We start from the raw sequence: 18,672 nt of genomic DNA on the forward strand, positions 1-18,672 counted from the left end.
GGATTGGCCAGCCCAGTCACCAGACATGAACATTATTGAGCATGGAGGAGACATTGAAGATAAACACAAAGACTCTTGATGAACTCTGGGAGTCCTGCTGAACGCTTTCTTCTTCATTCCAGATGACTTTATTAATCAGTGATTTGAGTCATGTCAGAGATGTATGGATGCAGTCCTCCAAGCTCATGATGGAGTCAGACACAATATTCATTCTGTCTCCACTGCAGCAGGACTTTATATTCTATACTGGACATTATTACTGTTTAAGACTTTAGTCTAAGCAGAGTCAGAGCTTACTGTCCTAATGAAATCATTCACACTCAAGACATGATCAGATTTTATTTTGGTCCAAGAAGCATCATCTAGAGGCCTTTGCCTTTCATATAAGCCACTTCTGATGCCAAATGATCAACTAAAAGTTATTATTTGATGTTCCTAAACCTTGGATAGGTGACAAGACGTGTGTCAGGTATATATATATATATATATATATATATATATATATATATATATATATATATATATATATATATATATATATATACTGTAGATTTAAATGTATATATATGTAAGGTAAGTAGGCTTTTACTTTAACAATTTGTGTTTTTTCCTTTGTGTTTTTCCTGCATATGAATATATGAGAACATGTATGCTGTGAGTTTGTGTGTTTTGAAACTACACTGTAAAAGCTATATGATCAATTCGTCCTGACAGCATATGTTTTTAGGCAACCCAGGCTCATTCTGAAAATGAAGTCCCATGGACTTTTCTGGAGACTGTGAAATACGTCCGGGGAAGTCTGTATTTTTGCAGTATTTGTTTTCGCGTATCCATGAGAGGCCGCTGTGTGCGCTTTTTTACATCTCAAATGTCTCACGAGTACAGTTCGCACTTGCGCTGTTCTTGCGTAAACCCACCAAAGGCCGCTGTCGACCGACCGACTGACTCAATGATTGACTGTGCGATCGGCCAATCGACCCACCCACCCACTTTCCTCCTTCCCTAAACCCAACCAATTAAACCGATTGACACGCCTGTTTACTTCCCTAAACCCAACTGACCGGTTTACAAAAGCCGAAAAAGAAAAGCTCTCGTCTGATTTCTAACACATTTTCGGATTTTACCACATTCTCACCCTGTTATGAACTTGTTCACTTTATTTTTGGATTCTGTTTTTGTGTCACCTGATTTCTGAAACTGATTTTCTCCGCACTTAAACCCGGTTGTCGTCGTCGTCAACTCCTCTCTGCGCCTCAAGTGCGACGACGTACACGACGAGCTAACTGGACAAGCTGGTTGCTGCGGGAAAGCCAGTAAGCGCCAAAAGGAACGCCGTCATACCGCCCCATATCGTTCGCTTAAAAATGAAATAAAATGCAGCCATATGTATCTCCGGCTACATAATTTGCGATCTCCAGAAACGTCCTCGGGACTACGTTTTCAGAATGAGCCTGGGTTGTTTTTAGGTCTTTGTAACTAAGTTAAGAATGTTCTAACTTAATTTTGTAAGTTAGGCACACTGTTTTAAGTCAATTTAACATAATATAAGTTCAATGGAAGTTAATTTGATTCAATTTAAAAATTTAAGGCAACAAGGATGTTTCACAGTGTAGTTTTTTGTTAAAGAGTGCTAAAACCAACCAAAAAAATAATTAGAGAAGGCCTGTACAATACATAACCCATCAGAAATCTTGACAAAAGCATTCTCCATCCAGGATTCTCACTGAAAGGGCTTTAGTTAAACATGTCGTCTTCCCTCAGGTTCACCGTTGACGGCCTGAAGAGCAATAAGCAGTATGTGTTTCGGGTGAAGTCTGTGGGCGTATCTGGAAACAGCATCTACTCTGAAGAGTCTCCTGTCATTCGAGTCAAAGCAGCACTGAGTAAGAGTTTGACCAGCCGCTGAACCAGAAAGCTTTAAACATGACGCCGGCTTTTCTTAAGTGCACCTGACTGTCTGCATACACTCTAGATAACTGTTTATGTATTTATAAAGCTGTGAGTTAGCTTTCTCCAGAGAGAGAGACAGCGTCTGGGCTGTTTTGACTGGGCTCAGTTACACTAATAAGCATACAAACTGCCTAGCAATGCAGTAACAACAATATCAAATGCCCTAGCAATGCCATGACTTGGAATTAACTAAGAATTAATTAAGTGTACTTACATCAAAATATAAATACAATGTACTTGCATTATGTTCGTAATGTATTGCAGAACACTTCTGGTGCTCTTAAAGTGGGATAAAGGGAAAGTTTTGGTGGTATGTGAAAGTTTAAAGCTGCATTAAAGAGTAAAGGATGGTAAACAGTGTAATTACAAGGGTAATTACAAACAATCATTAAAGATGTCATTGTATGCAGGCATTTAATCAAGCATATATACAATGTAAACACAAGCGCATTGTTATGAAATAATAATTTCAGTGTAAGTGCATATTATTTAAGGCCACTTGACATAAAGTGGGACCAGTTTTTTTGGACAAATGCTTCATCTGTAAGCATCAAACACACATCAACCAAAAGAAAGTAAGAAAGAAAAGGTTTCTTTTAACTCCATGATTCCACTATCGTCACTCAAAAAACAGAAAATATAGTTTCAATAATTATTACAGTGACAAGAAGTTCCCACTAATATGGGAACTAAGAAATTCCCACTAATAATAGTTCCTCTAATAAGCCTACAAACTGCCTAGCAACGCAGTAACAACAATAACAAATGCCCTAGCAATGCCATGACTTGGAATTAGCTAAGAATTAATTAAGTGTACTTACATCAAAATATGAATACAATGTACTTGCATTATGTTCGTAATGTATTGCAGAACACTTCTGGTGCTCTTGAAGTGGGATAATGGTAGGGTTAGGGGAAGTTTTGGTGGTATGTGAAAGTTAAAAGCTGCATTAAAGAGTAAAGGATGGTAAACAGTGTAATTACAAGGGTAATTACAAACAATCATTAAAGATGTATTTATATGCAGGCATTTAGTCAAGCATAAATACAATGTAAACACAATAAGCACATTGTTATGAAATAATAATTTCAGTGTAAGTGCATATTATTTAAGGCCACTTGACATAAAGTGGGACCAGTTTTTTTGGACAAATGCTTCATCTGTAAGCATCAAACACACATCAACCAAAAGAAAGTAAGAAAGAAAAGGTTTCTTTTAACTCCATGATTCCACTATCATAACTCAAAACACAGAAAATATAGTTTCAATAATCATTACAGTGACAAGAAGTTCCCACTGTTCTGTTACACTAATAAGCCTACAATCTGCCTAGCAATGATGTAACAACAATAACAAATGGTCTAGCAACCATCTAACAATGCCATGACATAAAATGATTGGTCATGCCCACATAAATTGATGCAAACTCCATTACTGAAATGAAAGATGATAGCTGCGTCCTAAATGGCACACTATACACTATGCACTTATTCACTATTTACTTACACACTTAACAGCATAGTATATGAATGTAATGTCGTCCCAAATAGAACACTAATGGGTTTTTCACTAAGCGGAAATTCAAACCGATTCCCTGATGATGCCAAATTACCGAAATAAATGACCAAAGTACCAAATAATACCTGCCTTTATATATTTACACTCACCGGCCACTTTATTAGGTACACCTTACTAGTACCAGGTTGGACTCCCTTTTGCCTTCAGAACTGCCTTAATGGCATAGATTCAACAAGGAACTGGACATATTCCTCAGAGATTTTGCTCCATATTGACATGATAGCATCACACAGCTGCTGTAGATTTCTCGGCTGCACATCCATGATGCCAATCTCCCGTTCCACTACATCCCAAATGTGCTCTATTGGAATGAGATCTGGTGACTGTGGAGGCCATTTGAGTCCAGTGAACTTATTGTCATGTTTAAGAAACCAGTCTAAGAAGATTCACGCTGTCGTATTCTGCTTGTGTAGCCCATCTGCTATTCTCTGTAAACCCCAGAGAAGGTTGTGTGTATCCCAATGGAACAGCAGTTTCTTAAATACTCAGACCAGCTGGACACCAACAACAACCATACCACGTTCAAAATCACTTAAATCCCCTTTCTTCCCCATTCTGATGCTCACTTTGAACTGCAGCAGATCGCCTTGACCATGTCCACGTCTAAATGCATTAAGTTGCTGACATGTGATTGGCTGATTACAAATTTGCATTAACGAGCAGTCGGACAGGAGTACCTAATAAAGTGGCCAGACAGTGTATATAGACGATAATATTGTTTTTCTATTTTAATCCTTTAGTTTTTCATATTTAAAGATGTTTGTGTACTGATGTGCATCCCTGTGTGTTTATTAAGCAATGAGTATGTGCGTTTTGGACTCGCATAGGCGCATATCACTAACTCATTCTTAAAATGACACATGAAACTTGCGCCATTGACTATAGAGCAGCTTTTAGTTGGACAATGGTCTCCTCAAAGTCGTAATAAACCAACATTGCACCTCGTTTTCAGACCGGCACACCTATGGGTGCACAAATAGGCGCAAATACAAATGCTGTTTAACTAATTTGACACAAAACATGAAAATAAAACCTGCGCCAGGCTGAAAATAGCAACAAAATAAAAGGAAAGGGGTCTGAATGCAGACCTGGTGCAGTGCAATCTGAGCTTCATCCAATGCTTTTCATTGTGCTCACCTAACCCCACCCCTAACCCTATCCCTCACAGAGACGTCACTAGCTCCATTTGAGTGTATTGTGTCTGACTGCATCGCAGAGTGATGCAATCTCAGCTTGCATCATAAAGGCTGCATCCAGATACTATTGACTAGTGTCGCACCTGGTGCCACATTGCACTGGTGCATAAAAGTGTTGTTTATCTTATTTTTGTAATTTAAAAGCATCAAAAAATTACATACATGACCTTTAAAGGGCAAAATAAAGACCAAGAAAGAGACAGAGCTCATTGAAAGTGCATTCGACAGACGGCACACTGTACTGCCTCCCTCATTTTGGACAACAATATGAATAAAGTGTTGACATGCCTGTATACTTTGATTAAAATTAGCATACGCCACCCATTTTAATATGAGCTTAATCACATTATTTAGATTGAATTATTGCATTTAAAATATTACAATTGCAATATTACTAAAGTTCCATTATAATCTTTAAGATGGTCCATGTAAACATGTTCTTTGTAATGAGAGAAGATGAAAGTCCACTTGTGTTTTCTGTAGTCAGTTACTGCTGGTGTGTGCTTTAATCTTCATCATACTGTGTGCAGAGGAGCTTCACATGTAATGTTCATTCATTCAGACTCTCCTGCATTAATGTGAGGTCGGATCCGGACAAACGTTCCATCTGTGAGCATCAAACATTATCCTCTCACTCAAAACACAGAAAACGTTTCATTAATTATTACGATGACCAGAAGTTCCCACCCATCACTGTCTGATCATATTAGTGGAGTTAAAGCCCAGGGGTATTCAGTACTTTTAGCTGAAGCCTCTCTTCGGTTTATGTAGTTTTGCCACATTTGGAATTAATCAAGTGCACATAAATAACTAGATGCAAACAGTTTTAATTGCCTGATGGAGGTAGTTGAGGTTGCATGTCAGCAAAAAAAGAGCAGGAATAGGTTTTAATCTTTGTGTTGAGGGAATGCAGAATTGGATCCATTATGGCAAATTTACAGTCCTTCAATTGATTGTGCATTATGTTTAAGGGTTAGTGCTGAATTAATTGCTGTGGTTTTAATGCTTAGAGTTAAAAGGTTGAAACAAATCTAACACATGATGCGTTGGGCTGATGCAAAAGCCATGTAGCTTTTTTTAAAACATACATTTAAGTGTGAATTTAAAGCTGTAAACATGACTAAATACATTTTAAGATTAAAACATGACAACACTGAAAACCAAAACCGTACATTCAAATAAATACGTATCAAATTATATAAATAAGTAAAAAAATAATTATTATATATATATATATATATATATATATATATATATATATATATATATATATATATATATATATATATATATATATATATATATATATATATACACACACACACACACACACACAGTTGAAACCAGAAGTTTACATATACAGTATAAAAAGGCACATAACCATTTTAAAAGAGTCAGATGTTAATGTGACTAAACTTTTTCTCTTTTAGGTCAGGATTAAGTCAGGATTATCAAATGTGTTTCTGTTCTGCTTAATAGCAGAATAATGAGAGAGAGATTGTTTGAGAAATGGTTATAACTCTTCTTGAAAGTCAAGTTAACACACAATAAGATTATTCTGCCTCCGGAACAGCTCAGATGATGATGTCAAGGTTTTGGAAGTTTCTGATTGGCTAATTGACAACATTTGAGTTAATTGGGGGCACAACTGTAGAATAGGAAAAGCTTAAACACACTGCTTCCTTGTGTGACAACATGAGGAAATCAAAAAGCCAGAATCAATAACATAGCCAGATTACAACTTGCTTAATGTCACTGGGAATAATGTTTGGAGACATGTCCTGTGCTCTGATGGAACTAAGATTGAACTGTTTGGCCATAATGAGCAGTGATACATTTGGAGGCCAAAGGGGAAAGCTTACAAGCCTAGCAACACCATCCCAACTGTGAAGTATGGGGGCGGCAGCATCATGTTGTGGGGCTGTTTTGCTGCAGGAGGGACTGGTCCACTTCACAGCATAGATGGCATCATGAAGAAAGAACATTATGGAGAAATACTGAAGCAACATCTCAAGACATCAGCCAGGAAGTTAAAACTTGGCCACAAATGGCTCTTCCAAGCAGACCATGAACTTAAGCATACTGCCAAATTAGTTCAAATGTGCTTTAAGGACAACAGAGTGATTGTTTTGGAGTGGCCATCACAAAGCCCTGATCTCAATCCTATAGAAAATTTGTGAGAAGAGTTGAAAAATCTTGAGAGAGCAAGACAAATCTGACTCAGTTACAGCAATTCTGTCAGGAGGATCGGGCCAAAATTCCTGCAAACTATTGAGAGAAGCTTGTTGAAGGAGACCCAAAACACTTGACCAAAGTTATACAGTTTAAAAGCTTAACAAAATACCAAGTAAATGTGTGTAAACTTTTGACTGTGTAGAAATTAATAAACATTCTCATAAAACAAATTCTCTCATTATTCTGGCATTTAGCAAATGTAAATGATTTAGGTAACCAAACGGACCTAAAATATTAAACATTTAGTATGATTTACCATCAGACATTTGCTAAAAAATGGTAATGTTCCTTATTTAGAGTGTATGTAGACTTCTTATTCATACGATTTATGCTTGTAGCTACATGTTTTTATTCTCCATCACTGACCTATAACATTATATTGCACATAATAATAAAAGATATGTGTCGGAAATGTGATGCTCTTATTTTTGATCAATAAAGGGACTAAGCCGTAGGAAAATTAATCAATTTTTTCGCGCAACTTGATATAAATATAATAATCCAGCCTTAGCTGCCAATAGCCCCTCCCCTTATTCAGCAGCTCCTCCTCAATGTGTTGTGGGTAATATTTGTAGATCATTGTGACAGATGATCTGTCTTATAAATATAAGTGATTTGTGTGTTTATAAAGTGTTGCACTTCAATGTGTCGGCTCCTTTAAGAATGCACTCCTCATTAGTTATGCATGAGGAACATACCACGAGGTTGTATGTTATAGCATGTTCCGGTTAACAAGTGGGCTTATAATAAAGTACAATCTTTACATGAAGATGGACGTGTGTTAATTCCTCAGAGTATCAGTTCACAACAATATTAGCCATTAGAGTAAGCACAGATCTGCACTGAGAAATTTTACCAAAAATAGTAGACCATCCGGGTAACTTCGGAGAGCTCATTTTTAACATTCTATGATATTGTATTTTTGACTAATATTATGACAGACAGTATCCAAATTGGGATGCAGCATATGAATTTACTGGTCAAAATGGTTTGTGTTCTGTAACCTTTGACCTTTCCTTTCTTCATTACTGCAGATGTTCCTTCATGTCCATCGGCCATCTCTGTGCTGAACTGCAGCAGAGCGGAGATGGTGATTGGCTGGAGAGCACCTGTCAATCATGGAGGAGACCCTGTGCGCGGATACTACCTGGACCAGAGGCAGAAATCAGAGAGCATCTGGAGAGAGGTCAACGTCAAGCCTGTGAAAGAGAGAGTCTATAAGGTCAGCTCAGATTCTACACTTCCATCTTCTGTTCTTCACATTTTGGGATTTCACAAGGAAAATATGCTGAATGGGAACTCTAGGATGCATGTTAAAAGCACAAAATTAATCAACTGTTCATTCCAAGCACGTATACACTCAACCATTTAGTGTTGTTCCAAATGGCAAATGACGTTTAATGGTTGTCACAAAAACCCAAACTAGCGATATATACTATACTAGTAAATAAACCTGTCATAACTGCATTTACCATCATGAAGCGGCAGAGAATTTTGTTTGCAAAATCCGAAATAAACGTAATAATCCAGCCTTAGCTGCCAATAGCCCCAATAGCTTTAATAACAGCACCCCCTCCTCTTAGTCAGCAGCCCTCTTCCTTTTTTCAGCAGCCCTTCTCTTTAATCAGCAGCTCCTCCTCTTAATCAGCAGCTCCTCCCTTTTTCAGCAGCCCCTCCCCTATATCAGCAGCTTCTCCCTTTTTACAAGAGCTCCTCCTTGTATTTAGCTGGTTCTCCCAATTTTCAGTAGCTCCTCCCCAATAACAGCAGCCCCTCCCTTTAATCAGCAACTCCTCCCCTTACTCAGTAGCCCCTCCCCTTTGATAAAAAGCTCTTTCCTGTATTCAGCAGCTCCACCCATTATTCAGCTGCTCCTCCCTAATGACAGCAGGCCCTTCCCTTTACCAGCAGCTCCTCCTATTATTCAGCAGCTCCTTCTCTTAATCAGCAGCTCCTCCCAAATAACAACACTCCCCCCCTTTATTCAGCAGCCTCTCCCAATCCCCAGCTCCTCCCTCTTTATAAGAGCTCCTCCTTGTATTCAGAAGCTCCTCCCATTAATCCGCAGCTCCTCCTGTTTATCAAGAGCCCCTCCCCTTTTATAAGAGCTCCTCCCTGTATTCAGCACTCTGCCCATTTTCAGCAGCCCCTCCCCTTTTTTGGCAGCTCTTCCCTTTTTACATTAGCTCCTCCCTGTATCCAGCAGTGCCTCCCATTATTCCGCTGCTCCTCCCTAATAACAGCAGCCCCTCCCTTTTCATAAGAGCTCCTCCTTGTATTCAGCAGCTCCTCCCATTATTCAGCTGCCCCTCCCATTTATCAACAGCCCCTCTCCTTTTATAAGAGCTACTCCCTGTACTCAACAGATCCTCCCATTTTTTCAGCAGCTCCACCCCAATAACAGCTTTCCCTCCCTATTATCAGCAGCGGCTCCTCTTTTACAGGAGCTCCTGCTTGTATTCAGCAGTTCCTCCCACTTTTCAGCTACTCCTACCCAATAATAGCAGCCCCTCCCCTTTTATAGTTACCCCTTCCTTTTATCAGAAGCTCCTCCCCTTTTAGAAGAACTCCTCTTTGTATTCAGTTGCATCTCCCCTTTATTAGGAGCTCCTCCCCTTTTACAAGAGCTCTTCCCTCTATTCAGTAGTTCCTTCCCTTAACCAGTAGCCCCTCCCCTTAAACAAGAGCTCTTATCTGTATTCAGTAGATCCTCCCCTTAATCAGCAGCCCCTCCCCTTTATCAACTACCCTTCCCTTCAGATGAACCCCTCCCATTATTAAGCAGCTCCTCAACATTTTTCAGCAATTCCTCCCCTTTATCAGCAGCGCCTTCCCTTTAACAGCAGCTCCTCCCTTTTAATAGTAATCTTCCCCTTGATCTATAGCCCCTCCCCTTTTAGAATAACCCCTCCGCTTTATTAGGAGCTCCACCCCTTTTAGAAGAACTTCTCGCTGTATTCAGTTGTCCCTCTCCTTTATCAGGAGCTCCTCCCCTTTTACAAGAGCTCCTCCCTGTATTCAGTAGCTCCTCCCCTTAACCAGTAGCCCCTCCTCATTTACAAGAGCTCCTCCCTGTATTCAGAAGCTACGCCCCTTAACCAGTAGCCCCTCCCCTTTTCAAGAGCTTCTCCCTCTGTTCAGTAGTTCTTCCCTTTAATCAATAGCCCCTCCCCTTTTACAAGAGCTCCTTCCTGTTTTCAGTAGCTCCTCCCATTAACCACTAGCCCCTCCCCTTTTACAAGAGCTCTACTCTGTATTTAGTAGCTCCTCCCCTTAATCAGCAGCTCCTCCTCTTTACCAGCCACTCCTTCCCTTCTGCTCTGACTGTTGAGTGTATGAAGCGTTTAAGATAACACACTTCATACCAGACCCATTGTGGTTTGCTATGGGTCGATCTCACGTGAGTGACAGGTTGACCCCGCCCTCATTTGTATGATCACCAATCCGAGAAGTTATTTTCATTGAAGATCAAAAGAGATAATGAGATCAATGAATCATTTAACACACACCGCATTGTTCTATATAACTGAACAACTGTTCATTTGCTGAGTTTGTTCAGTGCAGATATTTCAATACAGCCACACAGGGCAAAGGTGAACCTACTCATCTGCCTTTGTCTGTGCTTTCTCACTTTAAACGTGTCACTGAGCAACCGCTGTGTCCATGGAGACTTAATTAACTTGTTTATTTTTAATTGTTTTCACTGTTTAATTAGCCTGTGCTCTAGCGTTAACATGGCATTAGTGGTGTGATGAAAAAGTCACTGTTAGAGAAAGTGATGTTTAATTTGAGATCTATATTGAGTTTTAAAGTAGGATTAAAGCAGATACATGCTAACCAATGCAGCGTGTCAATTTTTAACTGTTGTGTTGTTTACTAACACATTATTCTGACATGTTTAAATAAATGTAGTTTAATTAAAATAATATAGGCAACACGGTGGCTCAGTGGTTAGTACTGTGGCCTCAAAGCAAAAAGGTTGCTGGTTCGAGTCCCGGCTGGGTCAGTTGACATTTCTGTGTGGAGTTTGCATGAATTGATGAACTAAATTGGCCGTAGTGTATGAGTGTGTGTGTGAGTGTGTACAGTACTCGGTTGCAGCTGGAATGACATCCACTGTACAAAACATATGCTCGATAAGTTAGCAGTTCATTCCGCTGTGGTGACCACTGATAAATACGGATTAAGCCGAAGGAAAATTAATGAATGAATAAAATAATATACAGAATAATAGAATAAATAAATATGAAAATAAATATAAAAATGAGAAGAAAGAGAGGGAATAAATAAATAAATAAAATATGAGAACAAACATTAAAAATAGGAAAAATTAAAAAAATAATAAATAAAAAAATAAAAAAGAAGAATGAGAAAAGAAATATAGAAATAAATAAAATAGAGAGAACAAATAAATAAATTAATGGAGAAATATGAAAAGAGAGAAGAAATAAATATGAGAAGAAATATAAAAAAACAAATAAATTAGAAAGAATAGCAAAAAGAGAAGAAATATGAGAGAATAAATATAAAAATAGAGAAGAGAGAATAATAAATAAATGTGAAGAAATGTAAAAATAAATATAAACAGAGAAAAAATATAAGAGAGAATAAATAAATAAATAAATGTGAAACAGTAAATATAAAAAGAGAAAAATAGTTGGAGAATAATAAAATATGAGAGAAGAAGCATAAAAATTGAGGAAAGAGAAATAATAAATAAATAAATGAGAAAAAATTGAGAAAATGGAGAAAATAGAATAAATGAATAAATAAATATGAGAGAAAAGAAGAGAAAAATAGAGGGAAAAAAGATAAGAGCGCAAGAAGAAATAAATATGAGATAAGGATATGAAAATAGAGAAACAAGTGAGAGAATAAATTAATGAATAAGTAAATAAATACATAAAAATATGATAGAAGAAATATAAAAATAGAGAAGAGAGAATGAATAAATATGAAACAGTACATATAAAAATAGAAACAAAAGAGATAAAGAGTTGGAGAAGAAACAATTATGAGAGAAGAAATATAAAAATAAAGAAAAGAGTGAAAAAATTAATGAGAATAAATATGAAAAGAAAGAGAGGGGGAGAAGAATTATGTAAGTAGAAAAAAGAAAGATAATAAATAAGTGAGAAAGAATAGAAAAAAAGAAAATAGAATGAATGAATGAATGAATGAATGAATGAATGAATGAATGAATGAATAAATAAATAATTAAATATGAGAAAAAATATAAATATAAAGAGAAAAAAGACAAAAGAACAAGGAATAAATAAATATGAGAGAAGAATATAAAAAGAGAGAAAAAAGTAAGAGAATAAATGAACGAATAAATAAATAAAAAGATTAATAAATATGAAAATTAGAAACATAAAAATAAAGGTGACAGAATAAATAGATAGATAGATAAATAAATAAATGAATAAATAAATACAAATAATAATAAATAGATAGATAATAAATAATTACATAATTAATTAATTGTAAAAAATGAGAGAAGAAATATAAAAATAGACGAGTAAATAAATAAAGTAATGAATAAAAATGAGAAAAGAGATACAAAACGAAAGAAAAGGAAATGATTGAGAATAAATAAACATGAAAGAAGAAATGCAAGAATAGAAAGGAAAGAGTTAATCAGGGTTTATGTGTTAGTATAGCGTGTGATGAGTGCACAGCGCCCTCTGATGGACACAATCCTTCACTACTTCAGCCTTCAGTCTCCTCCTATTAACATCAGCAGAAAAACTGTTCGAGGGACAAGACGAGGTTATTTCACTCACGGGATGTTTCAGACTGCATCATGTCAATTAAGAACATTGATCTCTGAGCCTGTCGCATGTGAATCCCATGTTAATGAGACACACACACATTCGCGGCTCCTGTCCAGCTTCATTAAAGGAGACCTATTTTCCTTCTTTACACAAGATGTGAATAAGTTTCTGATGTCCCTAGAGCGTGTAGTGAAGCATCAGCTCAAAATACCATCAAATTTTGTTTTATAACTCTCTGAAACTGACCCTTTTAGGCTTTTATCCTAATTGTGGCTTTTTAGTATAGAGCCAGATCAGTTTAAAAAATAATACAATTACAAAATAAAATTAATACATCCACCACACAATTCACACTTACAAAGTCCAATTTATAAGATTTCATAAATACACAAATCCAGTTCGTAAATTCAAAACACGCAACAAAAATACACAATCATTTGGAAATTTACACAACACTATTCATAAATATACAAATCTAATTCGTAAATTCAAAACACAATTCATAAATACACAAATCTAATTCGTAAATTCAAAACACAATTTATAAATACATAAATCCATTTAGTAAATTCAAAACATGCTTAAAAATACACAAATCCAATTCATAAATTCTAGACATGTTTCGTAAATGCGCAAATCCAATTTGTAATTTCTAGACATGATTCATAAATACACAAATCCAATTCGTAGGATCAAAACACGATTCATAAATACACAAATGCAATTTTTTACTTCAAAGTAAGCTTAAAAAATACATAAATCCAATTTATAAATTCAAAACACGCTTAAAAAAACACACAAATGCAATTCGTAAATTCCAAACACAATTTGTAAATACACAAATCCAATTCGCAAATTCAAAACACGATTAAAAAATACACAAATCCAAGTTGTAAATTCAAAACATGATTCAAATATACATATCTAATTTGGAAATTCAAAACGCAATTCGTGATACACAATTCCAATTCGTAAATTAAAAACATGATTCAAAAATACCCAAATCCAATTCGTAAATTCAAAACACAATTGGTGAATAAACACTTCCAATTCATAAAATAAAAATACGATACAAAAATACCCAAATCCAATTCGTAAAATAAAAACACAATTTATAAATGCACAAATCAGGTGCGTAAATTCGAAACACAATTTGAAATACACAATTCCAATTCGTAAATTCAAAACACAATTCGTAAATACACAATTCCAATTAGTAAAATAAAAACTTGATTCAAAAATACACAAATCCAATTCGTAATTTCAAAACACAATTGGTGAATAAACACTTCCGATTCATAAAATAAAAATACGATACAAAAATACACATCTAATTCGTAAAATCAAAACACAATTCGTAAATACAAAAATTCAATTTGCAAATTCGAAACACGATTCAAAAACACACAAATCAAATTCGTAAATTCAAAACACGATTAAAAAATACACAAATACAAAATTCGTAGACTAATAATTTTACTCGTGAATTCACAAATTGTGTGTTGTATTCATGAATTACATTTTATAGATTTTGTAAATGTGAATTGTGCTATGCATGTATGCATTTTATTTTGTAAATGTATAATTCTTGAGACTGGTCTGGCTTGATATTTTTGTGACTTTCACTTTAAATTCAAATGAGATTGTGCTCTTTTCAAAAGAGGGCGGAGCTACACAAGCATAGTGTCAGCATAGTGGCAGATTCAAAAACAAGACTAACATCCTATGCTAATGAGGGAGAGATAGTCGGCGGCCATAGTAGTTGGCGATTTTCCCCTCTGATGACACGCACAAAGGAAGATGTTTCTGCAGAACACTTAATGTTTCTTAATTCATTTTTACCATTAGATGCTGGTTATCACATAATCCTGCCACACAACTGTGTTTAAACCCCTTATAAAAGTGATCTCTGCATAATAGGTGCCCTTTAAAACACACAGTGAACATGTGTGCGTAAATCTGCCCTCTGCTGGAGGCGCTCTGTCCTGCAGCTCTCAGATAAGCCTCTGATATGATAAGAGGATTCAGGCAATGGTTAATCACGGGTCTAAAGGCTCTAAAAGGCCTGTTTTCCTAAATCCAATCCCAATTACGTGTGTGTCTAGGTGGCCACTTGTCATTACAGAAAAGCTGTGTTTATGGGATAAGCAGCTCTCAGGCCTAATTCTCCTCCATATAGATGTCAACCAGCGGATCAATGGGCTGGAGATAAACACTTCTCTCTGGACAGACTTAATTACTGGTTACTAAACTATAGAATTTAAATGAAAAACCATAAAAAAAAAACATTTACATGTTGAAATAAATATAACAAAAAATTAATAAAATAAATAAATATAATTATAATTATAATAAAATTTGATTAGGCAACGCAGTGGCGCAGTAGGTAGTGCTGTCACCTCACAGCAAGAATGTCACTGGTTTGAGCCTTGGCTAGGTCAGTTGGCGTTTCTGTGTGGAGTTTGCATGTTCTTCCTGCGTTCGTGTGGGTTTCCTCCGGGTGCTCCGGTTTCCCCCACAGTCCAAACACATGCAGTACAGGTGAATTGGGAAGGCTAAATTGTCCGTAGTGTATGAGTGTGAATGAGTGTGTTTGGATGTTTCTCAGAAATGGGTTGTGGCTGGAAGGGCATCCACTGCGTAAAAACATGCTGGATAAGTTGGCGGTTCATTCCACTGTGGAGACCCCGGATTAATAAAGGGACAAAGCCGACAAGAAAATGAATGAATGAATTTCGTTTTGTCTTTTATTTTAGCTTTATTTTTGTCTGTTTTGTTTTAGCTGACGGGTCTTCAGGAAGGACATTTTTACCAGTTTCGAGTTTTTGCAGCCAATATTATAGGAGTGGGCAAACCTTCTGAACCCAGTGAACTGCTCTTATGTGAGCCCTGGACCATGCCTGAGCCGGGTGAGTCACAGTCAACTATGGACAATATTAGAGATTTGACATGCTTTATGTTTAATAAATGACAGGTACATTCAGGGCTTCATCTGCAATTGTTGATTATGACTTGGTTTTCATTTATGTGAAAAGATTGAATATCCACTCATATTACAGCATGTTCTTATACAGTTATCATTGACTTTCAGAGATGCGTTTCTTACACTATATTGATTACAGCATTGAATAACAGGCTGTTCTTATGTTATCCCCCTTTATTTTAGATTAGACTGCATTATTTCACTGACTAGACATTCATTTAACAAGAAATTAGATAAATTGCTTGTCTTGTTTGTGATTCCTCATATGCAAAATACTATAGTAATATATAGTACATACTACAGTGTTTTTGAACCATACTGTACAATTGATATGTTGTGGGGATTCTATAGTTGCTATGGTAACACGGAAATGCTTGAAGTTTCTTCCAACCCGACTCTACATCATAACATTTCAATTCACATGGATGGGGCAACCATTACTGCATCCAAAATGGTGAAAAGCCTTGGAGTAACGATTGATGACCAACTAAACTTCTCTGACCACATTTCTAGAACTGCTCGATCTTGCAGATTCACTCTCTATAACATCAGAAAGGTCCGACCCTTCCTATCTGAACATGCAGCTCAACTCCTTGTTCAAGCTCTTGTTTACTCCAGACTGGACTATTGCAACTCTCTACTAGCTGGGCTTCCAGCTAACTCTATTAAACCTCTTCAGCTGCTTCAGAACGCAGCAGTACGAGTGGTCTTTAATGAACCTAAAAGAGCACATGTCACTCCGCTGCTCATCCGTTTGCACTGGCTGTCAGTTGCTGCCCGCATCAAATTCAAGGCTCTGATGTTTGCTTACAAAGCGACTTCTGGATTTGCTCCTTCTTATCTGCTCTCACTTCTGCAGATGTATGTGCGCTCCAGAAACTTGCGTTCTGTGAATGAACGTCGCCTCGTGGTTCCATCCCAAAGAGGGAAGAAATCACTTTCCCGAACTTTCGCATTCAATCTGCCCAGTTGGTGGAATGAACTCCCTAACTGCATCAGAACGGCAGAGTCACTCGCTGTCTTCAAGAAACGACTAAAAACTCAACTATTTAGTCTCCACTTTCCTTACTAATCTGCAATTGCCTATCTGGCTCCACTGCTAACTGTATTACAAAAAAATTTAAATAAAAATACTATTGTTTTGCTACTTACACTTTACATACCTGAAACTTTCCTACAGCACTTATTCATTGTTGCTCTTATAGTTATGTAAATTGCTTCCTTCTCATTTGTAAGTCGCTTTGGATAAAAGTGTCTACTAAATGACTAAATGTAAATGTAAACACAACAACAATAGTAATTGATCTGTTGTGGTGATTATATAGTTGCCATGGTAACAACAACTATAATAATCGATCTGTTGTGGTGATTCTATAGTTGCTATGGCAACACAACAACAATAGTAATTTATCTGTTGTGGTGATTCTATAGTTGCTATGGTAACACAACAACAATAGTTGTTGATCTGTTGTGGTGATTCTATAGTCGCTGCGGTAACACAACAACTATAGTAATCGATCTGTTGTGGTGATTCTATAGTTGCTATGGTACCACAACAACTATAGTAATCGATCTGTTGTGGCGATTCTATAGTTGCTATGGTAACACAACAACAATAGTAATTGATCTTTTGTGGTGATTCAATAGTCACTGTGGTAACATAACAATCAAAGTAATTGATCTGTTGTGGTGATTCTGTAGTTGCTATGGTAACACAACTATAGTAATTGATCTGTCGTGGTGATTCTATGGTTGCTGCGGTAACACACTGACTATAGTAATTGATCTGTTGTGGTGATTCTATAGTCGCTATGGTAACACAACAACTCTACCAATTGACTTGTTGTGGTGATTCTATAGTCGCTATGGTAACACAACTATAGTAATTAATCTGCTGTGGTGATTTTATAGTTGCTATGGTAACACAACAACTATAGTAATTGATTTGTGGTTATTCTATAGTCACTATGGTAACACAACTATAGTAATTGATCTGTTGTGGTGATTTTATAGTTGCTATGGAAACACAACTGTAGTAATTGAACTGTTGTGGTGATTCTATAGTAGCTGCGGTAACACAACAACTATAGTAATTGATCTGTTGTGGTGATTCTATAGTTGCTGTTGTAACACAACAACTATACTAATATAAATAAATGAGCCAGTAGTTTTCTACAACTAGGGTCTATTTTACTACAAAACACCACAGTTCACTGTAGTAAAACTGAAGTATACTACAGTATTAAATACAGTTTATCAGATCACTATAGGCAGTTATACTCCATTCATTAACAGTTTTGTATATACTATAATATATACAGTATAATGCACTTTACTATTCTATGGTTTAAAAACAATAGCATTTACTTGAAAATACTATATTTTTTTCTCATGTGGGTATATGTGTGTTAGATGATAAGCACAGCTCAAATAAAGAACTGTAAATATAAGAGAAATAAATAATCACGATAACAAGTATTGACAAAAAGTTGCAGAAAATATAGCAACATGAATAAACAATGATGCTCGATATCAGTATGAATGTGTAATAATTACATATAATATCATATATGAATGATCATATACGTATGAATATAAATAATCCTATCTTGCAGGCTGTCCTTATGATCTGGAGTTCAGAGAAGTGAGACGTGACTCTCTGGTGCTGCTGTGGGCGGAGCCTCTTTACAAGGGACAATCAGAGATCACTGGCTATATAGTGGAGATCAGTGAGGGGGCGGAGTCTGAGGGTTGGACCCGCGTGACAAGAGAACTGGTGACAGAAACTCACCTAAAGGTCTGTTTTGTTCTGTTTTTCCCTTCTTGTGCAAAGTTCAGAATTTAATCATATGAATTGATGTGCAGTCTAATTTTGTTGTTTAATTTTAGTCTAATTTTCACAACACGAAACTTTATACAATTTTAAACTACGTAAAAACAATCATTACATTG

At 36.4% G+C, this 18,672-nt stretch overlaps 1 protein-coding gene and 1 long non-coding RNA gene across 2 annotated transcripts in view; one reads left to right on the forward strand and one right to left on the reverse strand.

Annotated features, from left to right (window-relative positions):
* LOC147840462 (uncharacterized) overlaps positions 1 to 18,672 on the reverse strand; it is a 266,074-nt gene that overhangs the window by 201,251 nt on the left and 46,151 nt on the right. The window lies entirely within an intron of this gene.
* myom3 (myomesin 3) overlaps positions 1 to 18,672 on the forward strand; it is a 125,771-nt gene that overhangs the window by 65,251 nt on the left and 41,848 nt on the right. The window contains exons 17-20 of the mRNA XM_087287992.1: positions 1,762 to 1,883; positions 7,995 to 8,182; positions 15,520 to 15,646; positions 18,336 to 18,517. Coding sequence (XP_087144118.1) covers positions 1,762 to 1,883; positions 7,995 to 8,182; positions 15,520 to 15,646; positions 18,336 to 18,517 — 619 coding nt within the window. The remainder of the gene's footprint in view (positions 1 to 1,761; positions 1,884 to 7,994; positions 8,183 to 15,519; positions 15,647 to 18,335; positions 18,518 to 18,672) is intronic.

The sequence above is a fragment of the Danio rerio genome, chromosome 16 (genome assembly GCF_052040795.2).
Source record: "Danio rerio strain M-AB ecotype USA chromosome 16, GRCz13ab, whole genome shotgun sequence".
Lineage (NCBI taxonomy): Eukaryota > Metazoa > Chordata > Actinopteri > Cypriniformes > Danionidae > Danio > Danio rerio.